Source organism: Lissotriton vulgaris, chromosome 1_1, assembly GCF_964263255.1.
Source record: "Lissotriton vulgaris chromosome 1_1, aLisVul1.2, whole genome shotgun sequence".
In the NCBI taxonomy this organism is placed as follows: Eukaryota; Metazoa; Chordata; class Amphibia; order Caudata; family Salamandridae; genus Lissotriton; species Lissotriton vulgaris.
Window position 1 is genome coordinate 1300338788 of NC_141685.1, and position 23854 is coordinate 1300362641.

General features: G+C 47.5%; 1 protein-coding gene across 1 annotated transcript in view; it reads right to left on the minus strand.

Moving 5' to 3' along the window:
- ESPL1 (extra spindle pole bodies like 1, separase) overlaps nucleotides 1-23854 on the minus strand; it is a 600179-nt gene that overhangs the window by 171714 nt on the left and 404611 nt on the right. Inside the window, exons 21-22 of the mRNA XM_086929411.1 lie at nucleotides 19790-20003; nucleotides 4974-5155 (exon numbers count right to left, since the gene is read on the minus strand). Of these exons, the coding sequence (XP_086785537.1) occupies nucleotides 4974-5155; nucleotides 19790-20003 (396 nt within the window). The remainder of the gene's footprint in view (nucleotides 1-4973; nucleotides 5156-19789; nucleotides 20004-23854) is intronic.

Sequence of the window (23854 nt, forward strand, 5' to 3'; positions counted from 1 at the left end):
ATGGAAGGGAGTTACCACCTTAGGGAGAAAAGCAGCCCTGGTCCTAAGAACCATTCGTTCAGCATGAATGGTCAAGAATGGGGGCTTGGAACTAAGAGCTTGAAGCTCACTTACCCTCCTTGCCGAGGTGATCGCAACCAGGAAGACCATCTTAAAAGACAAAAGCCTCATGGGACACTTGTGTAAGGGTTCGAAGGGAGAACTCATCAAGTAGGTTAAGACGAGATTTAAATCCCATTGAGGCATAATAAAGGGAGTAGGAGGGAACTTATTTGCGAGGCCCTTCAAAAACCTTAAAACCACAGGAGACTTAAAAAGAGACGGCTGATCCAGCAAACAGAGAAATGCAGATAATGCCGAAAGATAACCCTTGACTGTGGCAACAGCAAATCCCTGCTGTGCTAAAGAAAGAGCAAACTGTAAAATATCAGACAAACGAGCCTTCAAAGGGTCAACAGACTTCTCCCCACACCAAGAGACAAATTTAGACCATCTGTATGAATAAATGGATTTAGTGGAGTCACGCCTAGCCAAAAGAATGACATCCACCACATCGTGTAGGAGAGAAAAGGAATTCAGATTGCCCCGTTCAATCTCCAGGCATGAAGGTGTAATGTCTGGAGGTGGGGGTGTAGAACCTGCCCCTCCATCTGGGAGAGGAGATCTGCCCTGAACGGGAGACGGAGCGGCGGGCGAGAGGAGAGGTGGAGAAGATCCGTGTACCACACCCTTCTTGGCCAATCCGGGGCGACCAGAATAACTTGGGCCTGGTCTTGGCAAATCTTCCTCAGAACCAGAGGAATCAAAGGTATGGGAGGAAACGCGTAAAGGAGTCAACTTTCTCAACTCAACTGAAACGCGTGCCCCAAGGCTCCTTGCATCGGATACTGGAGACTGCAGAATGACGGGCAGTGAGCATTCAAGAGTGGTAAATAGGTCCACCTGAGGAGTTCCCCACGTCCGAAAGACGTGACGAACCACCTCCGGGTGAAGTCTCCACTCGTGGTCGGCCGAGAACTGCAGACAGACTGTCTGCACGTACGTTCAGAACTCCGGCCAGATGATTTGCCAACAGACAAATCTGATGGTCCTGAACCCAGGACCAGAGGTGCAGAGCCTCTCTGCAGAGACACTGTGAACCCACTTCTCCCTGCTTGTTGACATACCACATCGCGGTCGTATTGTCCGTCAGGACTTGAATTGACCGACCGCGAAGGGAAGGGATGAAGGCCTTGAGTGCCAAACGAATCGCCCATAACTCTAGAAGGTTGATGTGAAGCAAGCTTTCCTCTGGAGACCAAAGACCTTTGACCTCCAGATCCCCCAGATGAGCACCCCACCCTAGTGTGGATGCATCCGTAATCACTGTGGCCACCGGGGGAGGCAGATGAAGACTTTCCCTGAGACAGATTGCCTTCCACGCTCCAGCAAGACAGATCCGCCGCAGTTTCTCTGGAGATCCTCACAGACTCCCTGAGATCTCCATTATGTTGATACCACTGGAGCGCCCTCATGTGCCAGCGTGCATGGTTGACCAACAGAATGCAAGAAGCCATCAGACCGAGCAGGCGAAGGACCTTCAGGACTGGAACAACCGCTCCATTGTAAAATAAAGGAATAATTTCCTGTATGTCGCAAATCCTTTGAGGAGGGGGGAATGCACAACATACAGTTGTGTCCAGTACAGCACCTATGAACAGGTTGCGCTGGGAGGGCACCAGGTGAGACCTGGGTACATTTATTGAAAAACCCAACTGGTAAAACAACTGAGTTGTTTCCTGCAGATGCTGGAGCACTTTCTCTGACGACTCTGCTTTGATCAGCCAGTCGTCCAAATAGGGGAATACTGGAATCCCCTACCTTCTGAGATGTGCAGCCACCACCGCCATCACCTTGGTGAAGACTCGAGGAGCAGTAGTAATTCCAAAAGGAAGGACCGCAAACTGAGAATGTTGCGATCCCACCGTAAAACGGAGATACTTCCTGTGCGACTCCAGGATTGGGATGTGAAAATACGCATTCTGCAAGTCTAGCGACACCATCCAGTCTTCTTCCAGCAGCGCCTGAAGAACCTGCGCAAGGGTGAGCATCTTGAACTTCTCTTGCTTCAGATAAAGATTCAAGATCCTGAGATCCAGGATTGGACGAAGTCTGCCATCCTTCTTGGGAATCAGGAAATACAGGGAGTAGCATCGCTGACCCCTTTCCTGCTCTGGCACCACCTCTATCGCACCCTTTCTTAATAGCCTGTGCACTTCCTCCTGCAGAAGTAAGAGGTGTTCCTCAGTGCAAAAACCTTGGCAAGGAGAGTAATTGGGAGGAAATTCCCGAAAGGGAAGAGCATACCCATTTTCTACGAGATTGAGAACCCAAAGATCTGATGCAACAGATTACCAATCCCGTAGAAAGTGGGTAAGCCGACCCCCCACCGGACCTGCATGATCCTGAATGGCGGATCTAGGGCTGCTTTTCTGAGGCTGGGGGGTTGGAAGAAGTGGAGGAGGAGGAGGCCTGGCGACCTCTAGGACGAGCTCTTTGTTTTCCCCTGTACGACTTGTACAAGGGATTCTGCTGCTGCTGCCCTTGCCGATAGGTGCGAAAGGAAGAGCGACCAAATCCTCTGAACCTTCTAGTAGAAGAACCCCTGGTCTGAAGCCCTAAAGATTTGGCAGTAGCCCTACTGTCCTTAAATCTTTCTATGGCCGTATCAGTTTATTTTTTACCAGAGCCCAGCACCATCAAACGGCAGATCTAACAAAGCAGCCTGAACATCCGCTGAAAAATCCGAAGATTTCAGCCAAGCTGATCTTCTTGTGGCAACCGCAGTACCCATGATGCGTGCCACAGAATCCGCAGTGTCCAGTCCCCTTTGTATCACCTGACGAGCAGCTGCCTGCGCATCCCTTAGCACTTCTTCAAAATCTTTCCCGCTGTCATCAGGGATCTTAGGTGCCAGAAGACGCAGTGTATCCATGAGAGCATGTACATATCTCCCCATAAGGCAAGTGGCATTGGTTGACTTTAATGCCATACTCGCAGAAGAAAAGGTCTTTTTAGCAACCTGATCCTGTTTCTTTGCATTCCTATCCCCAGGCACTTGAGGAAATGCACACAGTCTTTTTGGAACAGGCTGCCTGGATTACTAAACTTTCAGGTGAAGGATGAGAAGTCAGAAAAGCAGGGTCTTCTGGTGCGACCCTGTACCTTCTTGCCACACTCCTGGAAACTGCTGGTGCTGTAAGTGGCTTTCCAAACTTCTATAATAGGCTCCGTTAAAGCCTCATTAAAGAAGAGTAACGGTTCCACCACAGAACTGGGTGAATGCAGAACCTCAGTTAGTAGATTAGACTTAAATTCTACTGTAGGTAGAGTCAAATTCAAAAGCTACGCTGCCTTCCTCATAACCATGTGATAAGGCTGAACGTCTTTTGAAGGGCCATCAGATACAGAAGGAAGCTCCCACTCGGGAGAAAACTCTAGGCCACTAGCATCCGCTAGTTTATCTAAACAGTCTTCCTCAAGCTCATCTTCCATTTCAGCTTGAGCTTCTGTATATCGCTGCTCTTCTATGAGGCGCTGAGCCTCCCTCCTGGACCTTTCCTTCACACGCCACGCCGTCGGATCCACCAACGACCCAGACAGAGCCAGAACCAACGTCTGTATCGAATCCGATGGCAAAGTAGCTTGGCCTCGAGGTCGACGTCGGTATCGGTATAGACTACCTAGGCGGAGCCGGGTATTGCCACGGCGGCGTCTGAGCCGGCATGAATGGCAAAAATGGAGCATAGGAGTGTGGAACTCCTAAATTGAAAGCCAGTGGACCCATGGGACCCGAAGGCGCACCAGAGGGGTACCATGCCCTTGAAAATACTCCATACATAGCGTTCAAAAACGCTGATGGATTTTGGCCCGGGGCCGGAAATAGTGGCTGAAGACCTTCTGGCTGGCCTCGAGGTGGTTCCAAATTCGGCTCTTCCACAGGCGCAGAATTCTCAACAACCAGAACTTCCTCCTCATCCTCACGGACCGGGGACAACGCCAGAGAATGTGCCGGAGATGGAGCCGGAACCTGCGACTCCGAAGGCGAAGCCTCACCTTCCGGACCCAAGTCCTCCTCCGGAGGAACCACCTTCGAACGTACCTTCTTAGGTGACTGCAACCTAGAGTCCGAATCCCTACCGGAGTGATGTTGGAACTCGTGTCTTCTTTTCTTATGCTTCTTCCTTGTCTTTGAAGCATGGTCTGATGGTGACTTCGAAGACGACTCTTCTCGAGGCTTTGATCTCGACGCCGATTTCGACCTAGATGACTTTTTTCCTTCGTCACCTCTCAGCTTCACCACCAGAAGTTTGGTCTCTCTCTCTCTCGCAGAGCCTTTGGGTTCATCTTCCGACATGAAGAACATTCCTCAACATCATGATCTGAACTTAAACACCAGATGCAATCTTCGTGTGGGTCTGTGATTGACATTTTCCCACACTCTGCAAGGCTTAAAGCCGGTCTTCTTTGTCGACATCGTGAAGTAAACAAAGAAGCAGAAAAGCGAAGAAAATAGCAACAAAGTTACTAAGAGGCTTCAGAGATTCCCCGAAACCGTTAGCGTCGACGACGCTGAAAAAAGGGGAGTCGCGTGCGATGCCGTGCCTCTATGACGTCGCCCACGTGAAGCTACAAAAAAGAACTTCCGAATGTTGCTGACGCAAGGGGATATTCACAAGGTGAGGAATCCACTGGCAGATGTATCTATCAGAAACGCATGGCCATAGAAGGACTGCAGCGACCAAAGGGAATGTGTGAAATTACAAGGGTACAAAACAAATAGCAGTCTGACAACTATTTCGAACGTCAAAAAAAAAAAAAAAAAAAAAAAAGACTGTAGTAACATTTACACCCAAAATGTCATACCATTATGTTCCTGGTTTTGTTTTTTTCCAAACCGGTTTGAAGGGTTACTATTCCAAGAAAAATCATACCATTGGGGATCTGCTGAACCTGCTCATGAAATGTATTTTTCTCAAGTCCGGAACAGCTAAACTGGAAGAGGTTTTCTAACTGTGTCAGATGTTGGCTCAGCAGGTCGCCAGTGCTTCCATCTTGCAACGTGAGGTCCTGTAGCTGGTCTGACACATCCAGTGTCAGATCTTTCTTCTTCTTCCTGTAAAAGTATGGCACGGGAGAGGTGCGCAATCATTAAGAGGCCTTCAGACATTTGAATGTAACAAGTGCAAGAGTGGTTATTTCACATTCTGTGTCTAAACAAACATTAATCGTTAGGTAAAACAAGGAACTACAAAGAATGCATATTGCCAAATAACCCAGCTAAACTGGATTGCAAAATGAGCTTTAATCTCTGCATTACAAGTCACCCGCCGTAGGGTCAGATTTTAGCAGTGAATTTCCGAGTAGATATTGTTTAAGACTGTTTTAATGTGGAGCCAGTTTGTTTTGGGTGGATATCCTGAAAATCTATCCTGGATCCTGCACTTATGGTTTTACAATAAACACGCCATTTCAAAGATTCTCCAATGCCCTGAAAGGAGACATCTAGTTAAGATCTATCTAATTAGGCTGCATCTGTATTCTACACAAACACTTTAAAACTTCCCATTCAGACTGGGAATGCTGGAGAAGATGCCCTGCCAAACAGCTATATCCAAAGCAAATGAATATGGTAAAGATCCGAAGGCGAAGAATGAAGAGCTGCTCTCATTGAATCTTAGTGAGGGTAGGATGCACACCATCTTTAAAATCTATCCAAATTTGTCCATTTTCTTATCAGAGTGCATTCAAATTGGTTGTGTGCTATGCCCAATTGGCACCAGGGTAAATAATAAGACATGAACTGGGGCGTCATTTACGCCCCTACCAATTGCACAGCTAAGGTGCCTTTTTGGCTATATTTTATTCCAAATTAGTCCCAGTGCTCCAAGTAATCCAGTTTTTTAACCGTCTCTTAATTCAACTCTTGTTTTCAATTATCCACACGCAGAGTTGGAATAAAATATAGCCAAAAAGGCACCTTAGCTGTGCAATTGGTAGGGGCGTAAATGACGCCCCAGTTCATGTCTCATTGAATCTTATGCATCACAGAACTTACTCGCCGAATAGCTTTGCCTATGTACTGCATGTATAAAACAGTTTTTTTTTTAAAACATAGGACTATCGAGGGCCAATTAACCAATAAGCTAGCAAAGTAGAAGGTGCGGTCTCAAAACGTTCCAGAAGCACTAGAGAAACCACTGTGTATTTAAGCTCCAGGACTCGTAACTATTAGGAGGCAGACAGCTCTGGTAATTAGTCTATTTTGTAGGCTCACTACAGAACTAAGCTTTAAACTCTGGTTATGCACTGGAGTACTTTTGTGATTTTCTGGTGAGGCAGGCCTGTTCGTAAATAGAGCCACAAATCTCATGATGGATTTCATATTATTAACTTAAACCTTTGCCACACTGTGGGTGTTGCTGGGCAGCATCTTACAGGTTTACATTAAATGTACTGACAAAGCATTTCGCAGAGGGGAAAGGTGTAGAAAAGAGGTTACAAAGGAATAAGATATCAAAATCTGACATTTTAGGAGGATAATTTCTTAGCTATTGTTTTCTCAATCAACCATCATCTGAGGCTCTTAGATACAGTGAGTCTGTAGTTCACTCACTCTTGAAGACAAAGGTCTGCCTACAATGAAAACAACTTTACACAAACACTTAAAATCAAAATTGTGGGTGGGACCAACAAGGGTGCAATTAGTTTTGAAAGACTAATGTTCAGCTTCCAATGAGGACAAGGGAGTCTTAGCTGATGGAAAAAACATTTCAATGAAATAATTACAGAAATAGCAAAAAAGATTACCCAAGTGGCCAGTGATGGGACCTAAATGCACTTTTGTGGGAAAATGAGATTTATCAAAGTAAAAAAGAGGAGGCAATACAATTCCTTCTTGGCATGCTCTCCAAGAATCGGGACAGTAATGGCTCAAACCAGGGTTACTGGAAATCCCACAGTGGAACTCCCATTCACCTTGTCTGGATCATTTCAGGTCGCAGGCACTAGGCCCAGCCACACAAGTTGGACTGCAGTGTTAATAAGGACAAGTGGGGGAAAGCGGAGTGCTAGTAACTTTTTGGATTCCTCCCAATTCTGGAGGTTTCCATAAAAAATGTAAGGAAAATGAGATTTCAGCCAAAGTTCGGGGTGTGCATGGCATTGTCGGTAAAAAAACCTTGTGGGATTCACGAAAGGACCACCAACATGGAATTCCCTGGTTGCCTAGTTTTCAAACACATCTGTGAATCTTAGGTTTCATGGTGGGCAGCGGAACACAGCAGCTAACCCGATCGCTGATCTCTACGTAGAGCTTTAGGGCCTTTTGTGTGGAGGTCTCTTGGCCCACTCACATGGACCTGAAACACCATCTCCTCAATAAATACTGGAGCCCATGAATCAAACCAAACCTGATTTATATTAGGCTCATGTGATCAGGTCATTCATCTGCTGGTCTTTCGTTTCTTAGTATTCACCTTATTGCTCTGCTTCCCTTGCTCTCCATGGTCCCTCATTTATTTTTAATCTAACCTTATTTCTGTAGTTTTATGTACATGGCTCTGTTATCGCCGGCTCTAGCCTAGCCAGCACTATGTCCCCATAATTGTTAATTGTTAATTGTTAGGATCCCATTTCAGTAACTACATCCATCATGTCCCTACAAATGTTTAATTGTATATATATTAATGTGTGTTCCTGTTACACTTCCCTTATTTTTAACCGTATGTAACCCTTGAGCCTAAGATTATTGCCTTGCTGCGGTTTCTGTGTAGATTTTCACTTTGCTTATTGTCATTTTGTATGTAACCATTGTTCCATTGATTATGGCCTTGCTCTTGATTCTGTAAAGTGCTGTGAAACCCCTGGGTCTAGCCAACGCTATATAAAACCTTTAATTAAAATACATAATAATTAAGTGGGGTACTGTTATTGGGAGACATTTAGTAAATCTGGGTGGTATGAAATTTGTGAATCTCCCCAGATTCCTGAACCTTCCTGCACTGAAATGTGAGAAAAATATCTCTTTAGTCTACATTTCATGTTTGGAAAGGCTTCTGCGTAAGGAAACGGGCGGGGTGAAGCCACACAAGACACCCCACTCTAGAATCGAATAGGTGTCTTGTTTACAAACATGTACAGGTTTGCTAGGCTCTCTGGGTGCCAGGTGAGCTAAGGCCAAAATCAAAGCTGGCCACATTGCAAACAAGCATTGGCATAGCTAATAGGTCTCACCTATGGGACCTCAAGTATCTCATCCTCGGTGCAACAACATTTACTGTTGCATGGCTAAACACTTATAAGGTTCCAAAGGCGAGACCTATTGGCTATGCCAATGCTTGGTTTCCTTGGCAGCCCCTGCATCTATCATTACCACCAATCCTCTCCTGCCACCCTGTCTCATTCAGAAGCTAAGAGGGGGTATGGGTGGGGACAGGACAGTGAACTGCAAAAGCAAGCCATGCTGGCTTATAAACATTCAACACCACACCCCATCTGAGTAAAATAGGTTTCACATAGAAAATGTGGCATGGGTCGTTTCCTTGTTGTTTTAGGGCGGTGTTCACAGTATTTTTGTGGTAACCATGGAAGCACCATGGGAGCCCAAGCTGCACGAGACACACGGGTGAAACCTGTAATGAGAACATTCTAGTCTTTCAGGCACCCGACGTAAAGCAATAATACATGAAAGTAATAAGCAAAGTGATAAAGGTACAATTTCCTGCATTAACTTGCCTCCGCTCCCCCTTTACAATACACACGCTTTAAATGTGAAACAAGGTCCCCCCCTGGTCTGGGATTATGCACAAACGGGGGTAAGTTTGTCAGTAAATGCCTGCACGGGCTAACGGCTATCAATGACCCAACGTACCTACAAGTAAAGATCTGTTGAATCGATCATGTTAACAAGACGGAAACTTCTGTTTGAAGGATGCTACGTACCTTGTGTCTGCCAGTCTCAGACCTTGACATGTGTACTTAAGACTGAATGGGAGAAAAGGCAGCTCAGCCACTGAAAATGCAACTACTTTGTGTGAGCTGTAAATCAGCCAGCACTGAAACAAAATCCTGACTCCACCCTATGGGGTGGGCTCAGAAAAAAAAGTGGTTCTCGCGCAGCGTCTCCCCACCACTACATGTCACTTCCTTCCAAAGCTGTGATTAAGCACTGAAAGGGATGGTGGTTGTAATGCATTGCCACTCGTTCACCCGTCCCCAGTTAAAGTAGGGCAAGGAACAAATGTAAACCGTTTTTTTTCACTTCTGAAAACTAGAAAGACTGCCTGGAGCTTACCACGCTTTTGTGAGGAAAAGACACTCTGCATAATCACCTTTAAATAGCAACACAACTTAACCTCTAGATCGCCGTGTTAAACAAGAATTGACAAAGCGAGTAGGTATGGGGTTAAAGGGAAGGACAAACACAGTTGCACTGATCTTACACAGATGCAAGAGCACAAAGTGATTTATGCAGATCGGCACACATACCCAGATAACATTACACATGAGAATACCCAGATAACATTATACATGATAATTCACACTACTATGTTGCAAATTGATAATTTAGTTGGCTGTGAGTGCTTTACGAATAAAGGAACACAGTGCTTGGTGCTGCAAACGCTACCATCTGCTGGCTACAGAAAACAAGCGTGCGCCTCCCATTGGCAGTAGGGGGGAGGGAGAGAGGAGGAGGCCTGCGAGATTCCCTTGCGGGAGCGAGCCAGGGGCATGTGTTTTTAAGTTAATTACAAACATATGTTGCCAAAGCTCCCTCCCGCAAGGGAATTGCCATACGAGAACACGTTGCCATTGAAGGCAATGGAACGCGTGCACTTTTTAACCTGAAAAATGCAATCGATGGCTACAGGTCTCTTTCCTATGCGGCACATGCGCACAGCGTAGGCAAGACCTAAAAAGGAGTCAGTTTCGTGTGGAAAAATGTGATGCGCCCATGCTCCATTTTTCCTCTCATGGGCACTAGGCCTACCCGCACAATTGAGGTACCACTTTTATAGGGAGAAATCTGGGAAAATAGCATAGTAGAACATTTTATTACCAATTGGATTTGCACCTTCAAAATGTAAGTCAGTGTGTAAGAAAGACATTTTGAAAAATGCCCTCTGAATCATATGCTAATATGGGGACCTACAAAATCAGAGCTGTACAAATAACCACCGCTCCTAAACTCCATATCTGATCTTTTTCATAAATACATACGTTTCCTTGATACCCATTTTTCACTAGATATTTTGGAGAACTGAACAATCAAAGAAGCTGTCTCTCCAGACTTCGCTATCCAGCGCAGTAATGTTTAGTGCAAGGATGCCCGCGTGGCTGCCTAGCAGATGTCACCGAGAGGGACTCCACGTCCCAAAGCAGTAGCGGCTGCTGTCGCTCTGGTGGAAAGGGCGCGCTACCCTATTGGAGGCTCCCTTTTCGCCGAGAAATAACAGATTTTTAATGCAAAGAACGATTCACCGTGAAATGGTTTGTTTCTGCACAGCCCGACCTTTCTTAGCGCCTAAAAAACCAACAAAGAGCTGATCATCCACCTGGAATTGTTTTGTGCGATCCAGATAAAATGATAGCGCACGTTTTGGATCCAGGCGGTGGAGTCTCTACTCTTTAGAAGGATGCAGGCGGGAAGAAGGTGGGCAAAGTGATGGTCTGTACTATGTGGAAAGAGGTAACCACTTTGGGAAGAAAGCAAGGAAAGGTTGTTTAGAAGAAAGAACCTGAAAGCTCACTCACCCTGCGAGCAGAGGTGATGGCAACCAGAAAAGCAGTCTTCAAGGTCAAGAGTCTGAGAGAACAATTATGTAGTGGTTCGAAAGGAGCACACAAGGTAAGTTAAGACCAGATTCAAGTCCCACTGTGGCATTACGAAAGGAATAGGAGGAAAGAGATTAGTAATGCCCTTAAGAAATCTATTTACAATAGGGGGCTTGAAAAGAGAAGGCTGACCAGAAAGGAGAAGAAAGGTAGAAATGGCCGAAAGATAGCATTTAAGGGCACCCAAAGCAGAGCCCTGCTGGGTCAAATAAAGAATTAAGAGGAGTACCTTGGAAAAAGATGAGTAGAAAGGGGATCCACAGCCTTTGCGGCGCACCTACCACAAATTTGTTCCATCTACAGGAGTATACCGTTTTAGCGGAGGGACGCCTGGCTGCCAAGATGACATTACCGACTTCAGGAGGAAGGTCAAAAGCTGTCAACTGTCCCCGCTCAATCCCCACGCAAGGAGGTGGAGGCTGGAGAGGTTTGGGTGGAAGACCGTCCCCTGTTGCTGCGACAGAAGATCCTCCCGAAGAGGCATTCGGATCGGAGGATCAATGGCCATGTTTAAGAGCTCGGGATACCAGATTCTCCGTGCCTAATCTGGAGCCACGACAGAGAAAAACCTCTGATCTGACCAATTTAATTTCAGCATAGGCAGATGCTCAAATTACGACATTTCCCCATAGACTGAGTCTTATCACGTTATGATTCTATTTTTTATCAAACACTTGTATTTTTTCTTTTTTGGACATAAATTTCTTTTTTGTGCTATTTTATTGTCACTTCTTGTGTTGAGGATGAAAGGTGAGAATGGAGGTATGATGGCTTTGTGTGGGGGTTACCACAATTTGGAGATTTGATCCTTTAAAGTGTAATAGCACAAAAATCATGAATTTGTGAATATTTGTATATGTTTTTATGACCGAGCATAAAAAAAGATTTATATACAAAAAAAAAGAAAAAACACAAGTGTTTGATGAATAATAAAATCACACCAAAAATGATATACGATAAAACTCCGTCTAGGGGGAAATGTCGTAATTTGAGCATCTGCCAATGTTGAAATGAAATAGGTCAGATCAGAGGTTTTTATCTCACATTTGTTATTTTCCCCCTCCTCTTGGACTTAAAAGCAAAGGGGCACCTTTCTCTACGTATACAATCTGGAGCCACGAAAATGGCTTGGGCCCAGTCACGCTTGATCTTCAGCACTCTAGGCAGAAGTGGTTTAGGCGGAAAAGTGTATACAAGACTGCAATTCGCCTCGCAACGAAAAGCGCCACCAATGTAGTGCCGCCTTAGAAATGCCAACGGGCAGAACTGCAGACATTACGCATTTTCTTCGGTGGCAAAAATATCTAACCAAGACTCTCCCCACTGCTGAAAAAGTCCTTGCACCACCTCAGAGTGAAAACTCCATTTGTGATCCTTCATGCACCGGCAGCTGAGTTCGTCCGCCCTGGCGTTCAGGGAACCTGCCAGAAGTTGAACCACCAGGGACATGCCCTGATGTTCCAGCCATGACCAAAGGCGAAGAGCCTCTTGACATAGGGTCCACAAACCCCACCCCACCCTGTTTCTTGCAGTACCACATGGCAGTGGTTTTGTCCATGAACACCTGCACTACTCTTCCCTTGACAGAAGGAATGCTTTCAGTGCAAGAATAATTACCCGGAGCTCAAGCAGGTTATGTGGAGCCTGGACTCCGCTGGAGACCAGAAGCCTCTGATCTCCGCCTCCCCCAAGTGGCCACGCATCCGTCACCACTATAAAGTAGGGTTGGGGAAGGGAGAGGGACCTGCTGTTGACCCAATCCTGGTTCGTTAGCCCCCACTGCAATTGGTGTGCAGTGCCCTCTGAGATCTGTAAGACATCAGAAAGATTCCCGTGATGCTGTGCCCACTGGAACTTATGGTCCCACTGCAGAGCCCCCATATGCCACCTGGCATGATCCACCAGAAGGATGCAGGAGGCCATGAGGCCCAGCAGTCTCCGAGTCACTCACTGGAATCCGTGATACAGGCTGAAACATCGGTTTCATAGCCCGAATATCCCAGACTCGCTGCTCGGGAGGATAAGCCATAAACTGCGCTGTATCCATAACTGCTCTGATGAAAAGGAGCTTCTGAGAGGGAGTCTGGTGTGACTTCGTCACGTTGATCGTGAACCCCAGCGAATGCAGGAGGTCGGCCGTGGTCTGAAGGTGGGAGAAGACAGCCTGGGGTGAGCCTGCCTTCAACAGCCAGTCGTCGAGATGGGGGAAGACTGGAACCCCTGATCTGTACATATATGAGCCGCGACCACAGCCATCACTATCGTGAACACCCGAGGGGCGCAGGTAAGGCCAAAGGGGAGCATGGTAAACTGAAAATGCTTGTGGTCTACCGTGAACCGTAGGTAATGCCTGTGGGCCGGCAAGACGGGGATGTGGAAATAAGCATCCTGTAAGTCCAACGCTACCATCCAGTCTCCAGGGTTGAGGGTAGAAAGGACCTGAGCTAATGTTAACATTTTTAACTTCTCCATCCGGAGGAAGCGGTTGACATTACTGAGATCCAAGATAGGACGCAGGCCTTTGTCCAGGAAGTAGTGGGAGTAACAACGACCAACTTCTGGGACAGGCTTGCTCAATAGTTCCCTTGGCCCAGAGAGCCGTAACTTCCTGGCGGAGAAGGGCCAAGTGGTCCTCTGACACGGAGTGGAGTGGTGGTGGCATGGAGGGAGGGGTAGTCTCTAAAGGGAGGGAGTAGCCCCTTTAGACTATCTTCAAAACCCACTTGTCCGACGTTATGTGGTGCCAGTGGGGGAGGTGATGGCGGATCCTGCCGCCCACTGGCAACAGGTTCCCTGAAAGGTCAGACTAGGAAACTTTAGTGGCTGCTGTAGAGGTGGCACTAGTGGACTGGCCAAAGCGCTGGCCCCCAGACCCACGGCTCTGGGTCCCACGTCCCCGGCTGAGCAGAGGATGGGCAGTTTGCGCAGGCCTGTTGCTCTGGGCTGAAAGTGCTGGGGCACCCCTTCCGTAGCCACGAAAGGGGTGAAAAGCAGACTACGTAGGGCGAGAGGTAGTAGCGAGGCCCAAGGATCTGGCCGTAGCACTAGAATCCTTGAAGCAATCTAGGGCGCTGTCCGCCTTTTTGCCAAACAAGCGATGGCCATCAAAAGGCATGTCCAAAACGGTTGATTGGACATCGCCCAAGAAGCCAGTGAACCTCAGCCAGGCATAGCGTCTCAGGGCTACAGACGCTGAAATCGTCCTGCCTAGGGAATTGGCGCTGTCCAGCCCACAGCGAATGGCAAACTTTACTGCATCTCTCCCTTCAGCGTCCGCACAGGAGAGTATGGTCCAGGCCTCCTCCGGGTCCTGTGGCAGCACCTGTGCAACCGTGTCCCACACAGAGTGGGTGTAACGGTCCAAGATACATGCAGTGTTCACCGACCGTAGTCATAAGCTGGCAGAAAAAAATATCTTCCCAAGATGATCCAGCCTCTTGGATTCCCTATCTGGGGGAGAAGTAGGGAATGCACCTTTGGACGTTGAGGCTTGGACCACCAAGCTCTCAGGGTTAGGGTGTTGGGAGAGGAAAATAGGGTCACATGGGGCCAGCCGGTGGCGTTGGGCAATCATCCTATCCACAGGAACCCCTGTGCTGAGCTTGGACGAAGTGCCCAGGAGGATGTCCGTGAGGGCCTCATTGAATGGCAGCAGGGGCCCGAAGAGGCAGCTGCTGGTTAAAGCACCCCAGTCAGGAGGTTGATCCAGACTGCCACCATAGGTAGCCCAAGGCCCAAAGCCTCAGCTGCTCTACGCAACACCACTGCGTAGGAGGCTCAATCCTCCGTAGCCACGGTAGGGGGAGAAAGCATACAAGGTCTGGGGATGTATCCAAGCCACTGGCCTCATCCAGTTCCTCTATCCAGTCTGGCTCTTCAGGCTGGTCTGCCAGAGGGTCAATAGACCCCTCCAGCCCTCCTCACCCTCATCTGGCAGCCACTCAGGGCGAAAAGGAACATCAGGATTGAACAGTAGTGCAAAAGTACCGGTCGCCGCAGGTCCGGCTCCGTGTCCAAGTCGTGGGGCATGCCAGGGTCAACACCAGCCGGGGACACATCCGACGACTGAGGGGGCAGGGGTCAATGGAATCTGTGTCAGAGGAGGTGTTGTAAGGTTGACCGGCACCAACCCGGATCAGGCCTGGATCCCTGGGGGCCCTGCTGCACCGGGGCTGGAGCCTCCAGCATCGAAGGCTTAGAACCCCCAGCCAAGTTTGCGTGGGCCGAAGGCAAGCTGGCGTAGTCTGCTGCCCAAATATGAAGTGGAGGGCTTTGAAAAAGGTACGAAGTTGAGCTGGGGTCTCTCCGTTCCTGGGAAGGGAGGGAAGCTCAGAGCTGACCCATGAGGCTCCGCGGCGACTGCCGAAGGACGCCTTCCGCATCCAGAGTCGGCCGACGGACGGGGAGAAGGCAGAGAGCGACGGTGCTTCTTTGCCTTGTTCTTGTGCTTCGACTTACCCGAAGACTTTGCTGAGGTGTGATGGTGGTGACTGAGACCGGTCCCGCAACCTCCATCTTGACCAGGTCCTCAAGCGACGCAAAGCTGACTGTCGAGCCTACAGATGCTTTCGGGACCGCTCCCGCCAAGTCTTCAGATTCATGGCGCTACAGCCTGAGCACAACTTTGGGTCGTAGTGGCGCTCCAGAAACCAGAGGCACACTAGATGTGGGTCCATAACCGACATCAACTTACAACAGGAGTCACAAGGTTTGAAGCTGGTCCGTCGATGGGACATCCCTCTGTGCACCACGAGTGAAACAACTCTGAAAAAGTCGACAAAAGACAAAAAAAATAGTAAAAAATTACTAAGGAGAAAAATAAAGAACGGACGTTCGTGCGCAGAGACGGCATCTAATTAGATACCGCTACATCATTCCGGCTATCACGACGCTAACGACGAACGCGGAGTCTACCGTTGCCCCCTACCGATGCTTAGGGGTACTGCTTAAGAAGAATTCTCCAGATCCAGTCTGATGCCTGGGGGTAATTCCAAGGTAAGGAATCTATATTAGTCTCCTTCAGATATATCCTTGTCAATTCCTGGATACTGCATGTGACCAGGGAAGTCATAATAAGTACATGGGCTGGGCACTTGTCATTACAAGTTCCCCAGCTCCATGATGACCTCATTGAAGTATGGGATATTTAGTACCAAACTTCTCAGCATAATAAACCTGCACTGATTTGTGACACTTATTAAAAGTTGAACAAAGAGGACCCCTTAGCGGCGTCCCCGGAAACCTATCAATCCTAAGTGTGATCACAGACTGACCTGAGCCAGCCTGCTAGAACCAGAAAGTGTTGACCTCATGGGGAGAGGGCCTGCGCACTCAAGTTCGAGAACTATGCCTTTCCTGGATGGAGATGTTCACACCTATCCCTGGTCAGGAAGAGCCATTCGTGGCGGGAAGCTTCAGAGGCCTTGCCTCCTTTGTAATGCGACCCCAGCCTCTCCTGTTAGAGGGAGCAGGCCCCCTTCCTGTCCTTACCCCCTTTTTGGAAAGCGGATAGGCGAGAAAACATGGAAAGATTTAGTGTGCCCCTCTCTGCCAAGTCCACCCCTCAGGTGCTGGAGGTGAGGAAGTACACTTTTCTGTGGCCACCATCTTGAAGATGGTGGCACTTACCCAATCAGGGTTAGGTCTATGTCCCCCTCTCACAGGAGGTGGGTATAATTGAGCATGTAGACACACCAAGTAGGGGGTTCATTGTCCACTACCTGTCACTCCCTTGTAACGCCCCTAAATCTAGTATTTTCGTGTTATCCCCAGACCCGGAACTTCAGTTCCTGACTACCCAAGATCCGAATACCCACAGAGCCGCACCAGCAGAGTATACTGCAGAGAACTACTGACTTGGCCCCAGCCCTACCGGCTTGTCTGCAACCCTCGACAATTCTGAGCCAAAGGTCGTCCTGCTGCCCAGCAACCTCTAGAACATTGGGAGGACTGCCTGCCTCCAATAAAGACCAAGACTAAGAACTCCTGAGAACAGCAAACTGTTCACCAAGCAACCATCTCCAAAGAAATAAATCTGGCCTGAAGAACAGCAAAGCCTACCCCAGTTCCACCACTGCACCGGATACCTCAGGCACAAGTCAAAGTGGCCCACTGGTCCCAGCAAGGTTCCCCAGCACTCCAGAGCCCAAATCCACCATGAGACAAACTCTCCTGGTCTCAGACATTGCCTGCAGTCTCTGCATGGCCTCATACTTGCACCCTGCACCCAGCCGCCTCCTGTGCTGCTGGTGGTGCACTGTTGGTGCCAAAATGAACTTTACCCAATACTGATCTTAGCTATCAAAGACTGGTCTTGTAAGTCGATGTTACCTATATGTATGCTGAATGTTTTCTTCCTCGCATAGGTTAACATTGCAAAGTCTGAAAATTGCCCTTTTTACATTGAAATGTATTTCTATTGCAAAACGTAATTACCCAAGACAACGTTCTGTGGTTCTGCAAAATAAATATAACCAAGTACTATTTTTATAAAATGGTCTTTGATTTATTCATTGAGTGTGTTATTTATTGCCACTGTGTGTACAACAAATGCTTAACACTACCCTTTGATACGCCTAACTGCGAGCCCGCACTACTACAATAGAGAGCATTAATATTATCTACTTTAGTCTCTGTAAAGCCTCCTGGGAACCACTGGACATTGCACACTATAGCTATAGCTAATTTTGGTATAGTATATAGAGAGTCTGCTTCCCACAAGTAGCCGTCCAAGCACCACACTAGTGCCACTTGCTCCGCACAAGTAGTCTGCAGTGTCCAGCTCAGACTATGTATTCTGCAGTATCTAGACTATCCTGGATGATTATAGCCGGTTGGCCTGGAATTCCTTGCAAACTACTAACCAGATCTAAACAATCATGTCCGATAGAGCTTGGAAATCTCTCCAGCAAACCGTGATCAGCTGGGCTAGGTTGGCCAAAGGGAACATTTTCTTCCTAAATTCCTGGTTTTATTTTGGGTTTCTGGGTGAGTTTTACGGAATGAGTTGGGGGTTCACCCGACTGGGGTAAGCCTGAACCACCGATCTTTCTAGACTGAAGAGACACCCAGCATCCTCCTGTTCACTGGAGGACAGAACATGGCTTATACTAAGTGCCTATAAGAGGGCACAACTCAGGACTTCGTTAATTGAAGTGAGGGCTAAAGGGCGCTTGAGCAGTTTGTAAAACTTTAGTTAAGACATTAGTTTTGACATCCAAAGTTGGCAACCGTAAGTCAAGAAACCCCCGCTAGCCATTTGATCACCACAGCAAAGTACACTTCTGTTGAAGGAGCAAGTGGAGAAAACAAATCTCAGTGTCCAGGGAAGTGTCCAAGTCACGGGCCTTCTGTAAGTCGACATATAGGTCGTCATTGACCTAGTGTGGGGGGGGAAACAGTCCCCATCTCCATTGTCATCACGAAATACCGATTGACTGACCAGAATCAGACAGAGTTGTGGAGCGCTAGTATGTGACTGAGGCAGATGGAAGATTTTGTCAGTCAGACTGGGATGAGGATCAGGTGTGTCGGTTCGGTTTTGGGATGTGAACTCTGCTAGGGCCGGGACAAATTCAATTTGGAGTAAGACCTAAACTACTATAGAAACAGTTTTCCTCTGGCACGGTCTCTTTCGAAGGGACCAGTCTGAATTTCAGAACAAGACTGAAAGTTGGCTCCAGCATCCGTGAGGAACCCAAGGCAGAACAGGAGACACAGGTGGCACCAACAGCAAACCCCCTAACAGTAAGCAGACTGGAGGTCTCGACGGATCCTTGGGGCCTAAAGAGGCTGCATAGGGTTCCCGACTAGTTCAAAAGATGTGCAACATGGCCTCTTTGAAAGCATCAATCTGCTGCGCGGTCTCCAGAAACTCAGGGTTTATCAAGATCAGCATTGGAATTGGCTCAACGGTTGTGGACCAGGAGCTAGACCTTATATCCTTGTGACTCCTGGGGCTGAGTCGCAGGACTGACACATCCCGCTTGTTTTCATGCTAGCACTCTGACTTACCAGAAGACCTGGACTGAGACAAGGACTTAATTTCTGAACACCCCTGAGAACAGGAGGGGTCTGCACATTCTACTTTAAGCTTTTTGTCACTTCTTTCAGTGTTCGGCGACGTATAGCTTTGTGTGCTGAAACACCTTTGGACTCGTAAGGCGCTACTCCTCACAGGACTTGGAGTCATGCCCGAACCTAAACACAGCAATATCTCGGGTGGGGTGGTGAAATCGGTCAGATATTTATTTGCCAAAGTTCCTACAAGTCTTAAACCCTGAAGTCTTAAGAGGATACAGTTACCTTGAACAATGAACAGATTAAGTTTCAGAAAAAAATAGTCAATTGAGAAATTCAGGGTATCCAGGTACCAAAAGAAATTAACTGTTGCAAACATGATGTGGTACCATTGAAACTTCTGGGGTAGAACTAAGTACATGTGGAGTCGCACAGTGCCACCAACCAGCACCTGGGAGCAATGCGGTTTAAATCTTCCAAAACCAGTCTGGTGCCTGGATATCTTCTAAAGGTGAATGATCTGTGGTTGGAAGTATCAATCAGGAAATCTAATTCACACAGCCATATTTGGCACAAGTCCTCCAGAGTATTCGAACCACATTTAAACAGTGTCCGACACCCACCACACACAATGGCCAATTCCATGCACTTAACAGTTTTAGTGATTCCCTCAAATTCTGAACCCCAGTTTGGTTTTGCACCTTGCTTCACCTGGTGCCATGAACCCTAGCTTCTGATCCCCTAGCCTAATGGCATGCAACGGTCTCACTACTCAAAGTCTAAATAGCATTGCATTCATCTGTTCATAGTTTCATGCATCCTCCATTCATCTTTTGACCCACTCCTACTTTCATACAGCCAACATAATGCCCATGTTTCATAAGGACCAGCTCACCGCAGCTTCCTGTGGATATTGCTAATCAGCTGATGCCGGGTGGTGACTGCCACAGACTCTGATACTAGATAAGCTGTAGTGTATGGATCATGGCTCCCCGAACAGAGTGCCATGAGCTGGCACAGTTGGGCGTAGAGTATACTCGGTGGATAGTGGTCAACACAGTGGAAGGCATCCTTCATAGTGCTGTAAACTTCGTCAACATCAGAAGCACCTGCAGAAGAAATGGAACAACATTGCATCTAAACACTTGAATGACTGCACTGAAGCAAAAGCAAAGGAGAAAGATCCTTCAAGACAACACCCACAGTACCTCCACACAAACGTGACTACAATGTTTTACACCATTTTGGAAACTGAACTAAAAGTAAACACATTTTGCAACAAAAAACTGCACATGAAGGAGTAATTAAATACAAATGTTGATGTGCAGAGCCACCAAATTTGAGCTAGTTACTGCACCATCTAATTCTGAATATATGCTTTCCATATAATAATTATATTGTTATATATGTACTGCATTATGTGCCTCTGGGCATGAAATGAGCACAACAATTTCTATGAGGGACAGAAAGAGGTATGAGTTACATACCTCCGGTCACGATGTATCTGGTAGAGACGATTCCAGCCTCAGATTCCTTAACGTAGAATTATCCCCAGGCGTGAGACTGGATCCGGAAAACTTTGCCACAGCATCCCTGGACGGCACCACGTGACTCCACCCTGACGTCATCCGCGAGGATGAACAATTGTTACTTACCTGTAAACAGGTGGTTCTCCATTATTGGTGTCTTTCATAGATTCACTTGCTTGAATATTCCCCGTTGTCGGAGTGGGAGTCCCACAGTTAATAAAATAGCAATAACATACTCATAATATGTATATGTAAAAACATAACACATGAAATACACATTAGAAAAAAAGTAGTAAACGCCTAGACATAATTCCACATAGGAATTCTTGGAGAGAAAAGACACTTAGTTTATTCCTGTCATTATGTTGGTCCAAACTGTAGCCAATCAGGCGCCAGCAGCCCTCCAGAACCTTCTCCTCAGAGCTCAGTAACTCGGATTTTCGTAGCACAAGAATGACCAGAGTCTATGAGGAGAAGTGAGCCTCTGAGGGGAGGTGTGCGGGTCGCATGTGAATCTATGAAAGATACCAATACTGGAGAACCACCTGTTTACAGGTAAGTAACGATTGTTCTTCTCCAGTATTAGGGTGTCTTTCATAGATTCACATGCTTGAATATAGGATAGAAAGCAGTAATAGCCGAAAAGGCTTCCATTGTCATGATACACATGAACAGACTTATAAGACCAAAATATATATAAAGTCATGCAAGCCATACAGTAAAATGGTAAACCATAATGGAGGAGGGAAGACAGAGGCTCACCTTATTGAAAAAGATTGCAAAGCACAGCCTGTCCCACTGCAGTATCTGCTTCGTTGATGGCACCCAGGCAGTAGTGTTTCGTAAACGTGTGCCTGATGGACCACGTGGCTGCTCTGCAGATCTGATGCAGCGGCACACCGGCGAACAGGGCAGTTGAAGACTACATCGACCTGGTGGAATGGGCCCTCACTGAAGACTGTAGGGGAAACCCAACGAGCAATAGTAGGTTTGGTAACTGGACGCCCCTTGTGGAAGCGTCCATAAGCTATGAACAGTTAATCCGCTTTGCGAAAAGGGGCCGTTCTGCTGATGTAAAACTTTAAGCACCTTTTAATGTCCAAGGGGTGCAAGCGCTGCTCTGCTGGAGACTGTGGGTTAGCAAAGAAAGTCTTTAAGAAAACCGGTTCGTTGATGTGGAAATCCGAAGGCACCTTAGGCAGGAAGGTGGGATTAGTGCGAAGCACTACACAGTCTGGCTGAAATTGAAGGAAAGGAGGATTTATAGTGAAGGCATGAAGATCACTTATGCGACGTGATGATGTCAGCGCAAGGAGAAGAGGAACCTTCCAAGTGAGAAACTTCAGGTCTGCCTTGTGTATAGGTTCGAATGGTGCCTTCATTAGTTGTGCTAAGACTATGTTAAGGTGCCAAGTAGGAGGAGGGCGCCGAATTGGTATGAATTTGCGAAACAATCCTTTGAAAAAATTTACGTATTATCCTGGAAGAACAGAGTGAGGTGGAGCCATCCTGGCGGAAGCGGGAAATTGCCGCCAGATAAACTTTCAAAGTTGAATGAGAAAGCCCGGACTAAGCCAGTTGCAAAAAGAACGGGAGGAGCTGCGCAGGCGTGGAACGAATGGGATGGACACCCGCAGCTGCGCAGCAATGGCAGAACCTTTTCCATTTAAGCTTGTAGGTTTTAACAGTTGACGGAGCTCTGGCCTGAGCGAGTATGTCCCTACAGTCTGGCAGGATGGTTAGATGGGCAAATTCAAGGTGCTCAGGTTCCAGGCTGATAAATTCAGAGAGGAGGGGTCCGGATGGCAAACCGGACCCATGTCCATCGTGAGGAGGTCCATCCGAGGATGAAGGATGGGCTCGCACTGGGATAGAAGAAGCAGCTCCGAGAACGATGCCTGTCGAGGCCATCTTGGAGTGATCATAAGAATGTGGCAAGGTTGTCTCTGCATCTTCCACAATACTCGAGGCACCAGAGGGATTGGAGGAAAAGCATAAGCAAACAGATTGCACCAATTCATCAAAAGGGCATTGCCCTGTGACCCTCGGTGGGGATGCCAGCTTTCGTAAGATGGGCATTTCCGGTTCTCTGGTGTGGCAAAGAGATCCAGCGACGGACGACCCCATCGCTGAAAAATCAACTTGAGTGTTGGTTGATGTAACTCCCACTCGTGGGTCGATGACGTGGACCTGCTGAGGGAATCCGCTAGGATGTTGGAGACACCTGGAAGATGAACTGCAGTGAGAGTGATGTGGTGACTTAGAGCCCAGTCCCAGATCGACTGCGCCAGTTGAGACGAGATTGGAGATTTTGTTCCGCCCTGCTTGTTTATATAATGCATGCTGGTTGTGTTGTCCGTTTGAATAAGGACTAACTCTCCTTGAATCAATGGATGGAATGACTTGAGCGCTAGAAAAATGGCCATCAACTCCAGCATGTTGATGTGCCGAGCTCTCTGAGGCAGAGTCAACTTGCCCTTTATGGACAGGCCTTGAAGATGTGCACCCCATCCTTCCAACGAGGCGTCCGTCAGAGTAAGTTCCGGAGTGATGGAAAGGAACGAAGTCCCTGCCGAAAGATTGGATGGCTGCGCCCACCATTTGAGAGCCGCCCTCATACGAACGGTGACACAGACTATGTTGTTGAAGGAACCAGTGACCTGACGCCACTGTCCATCCAGTTCTTGAATGGGGTGTGTCCGTAGTCTGCAATTTGGGATCAGTGCAATGCACGATGATGCCATCCCTAGAAATGACTAATAGTTGGACTGAAATGGACTGTTTTGTCCGTAGAAGAGACACCAATTGAAGTATCTTTTGTTGACGGTCCTGAGACACAAAAGCTTTTGCAAGAGTTGTATCCAACGTGGCCCCTAAAAAATTCTTGCAGAGAGCTGGATGCAATTGGGACTTTTCGGTGTTGATGGAAAGTCTGAGGGAGCGAAATACCTCCTAAAAAAGGCGTGGGTCTTGAAGCAACTGCATGCGAGACTGATTTTAGGAGACAGTCGTCCAGGTATGGAAAGATTTGGACACCCTGGAGACGCAGATAAGCTACCAAAGGAGCTAACACCTTTGTTAAGACTTGAGGGGCAGAGCGTAGGCCGAAAGGCAGTACTTTGAACTGGAAGTCCCTCCTTCCCACGTGGAAATCACAAATACTTCCGATGTAGCGGAAGAATAAGGACATGGAAGTAGGCGTCTTGGAGACCGATAGTTGCCATGAAATCTCCCATTAAGAGTAAGTGTAAGATCAACAGCGTTAGCATGCGGAAGGATTGGCACTTGAGATATTTGTTGAGTGCTCGCAAATCCAATATCGGCCGCCAATCCCCGTTCTTCTTGATGGTTAGGAAAAAACAGGAATAAAATCCCTTACCCATTTGAGACTTGGGCACCACTTAGACGGCACCCTTCTGTATCATAAGGCG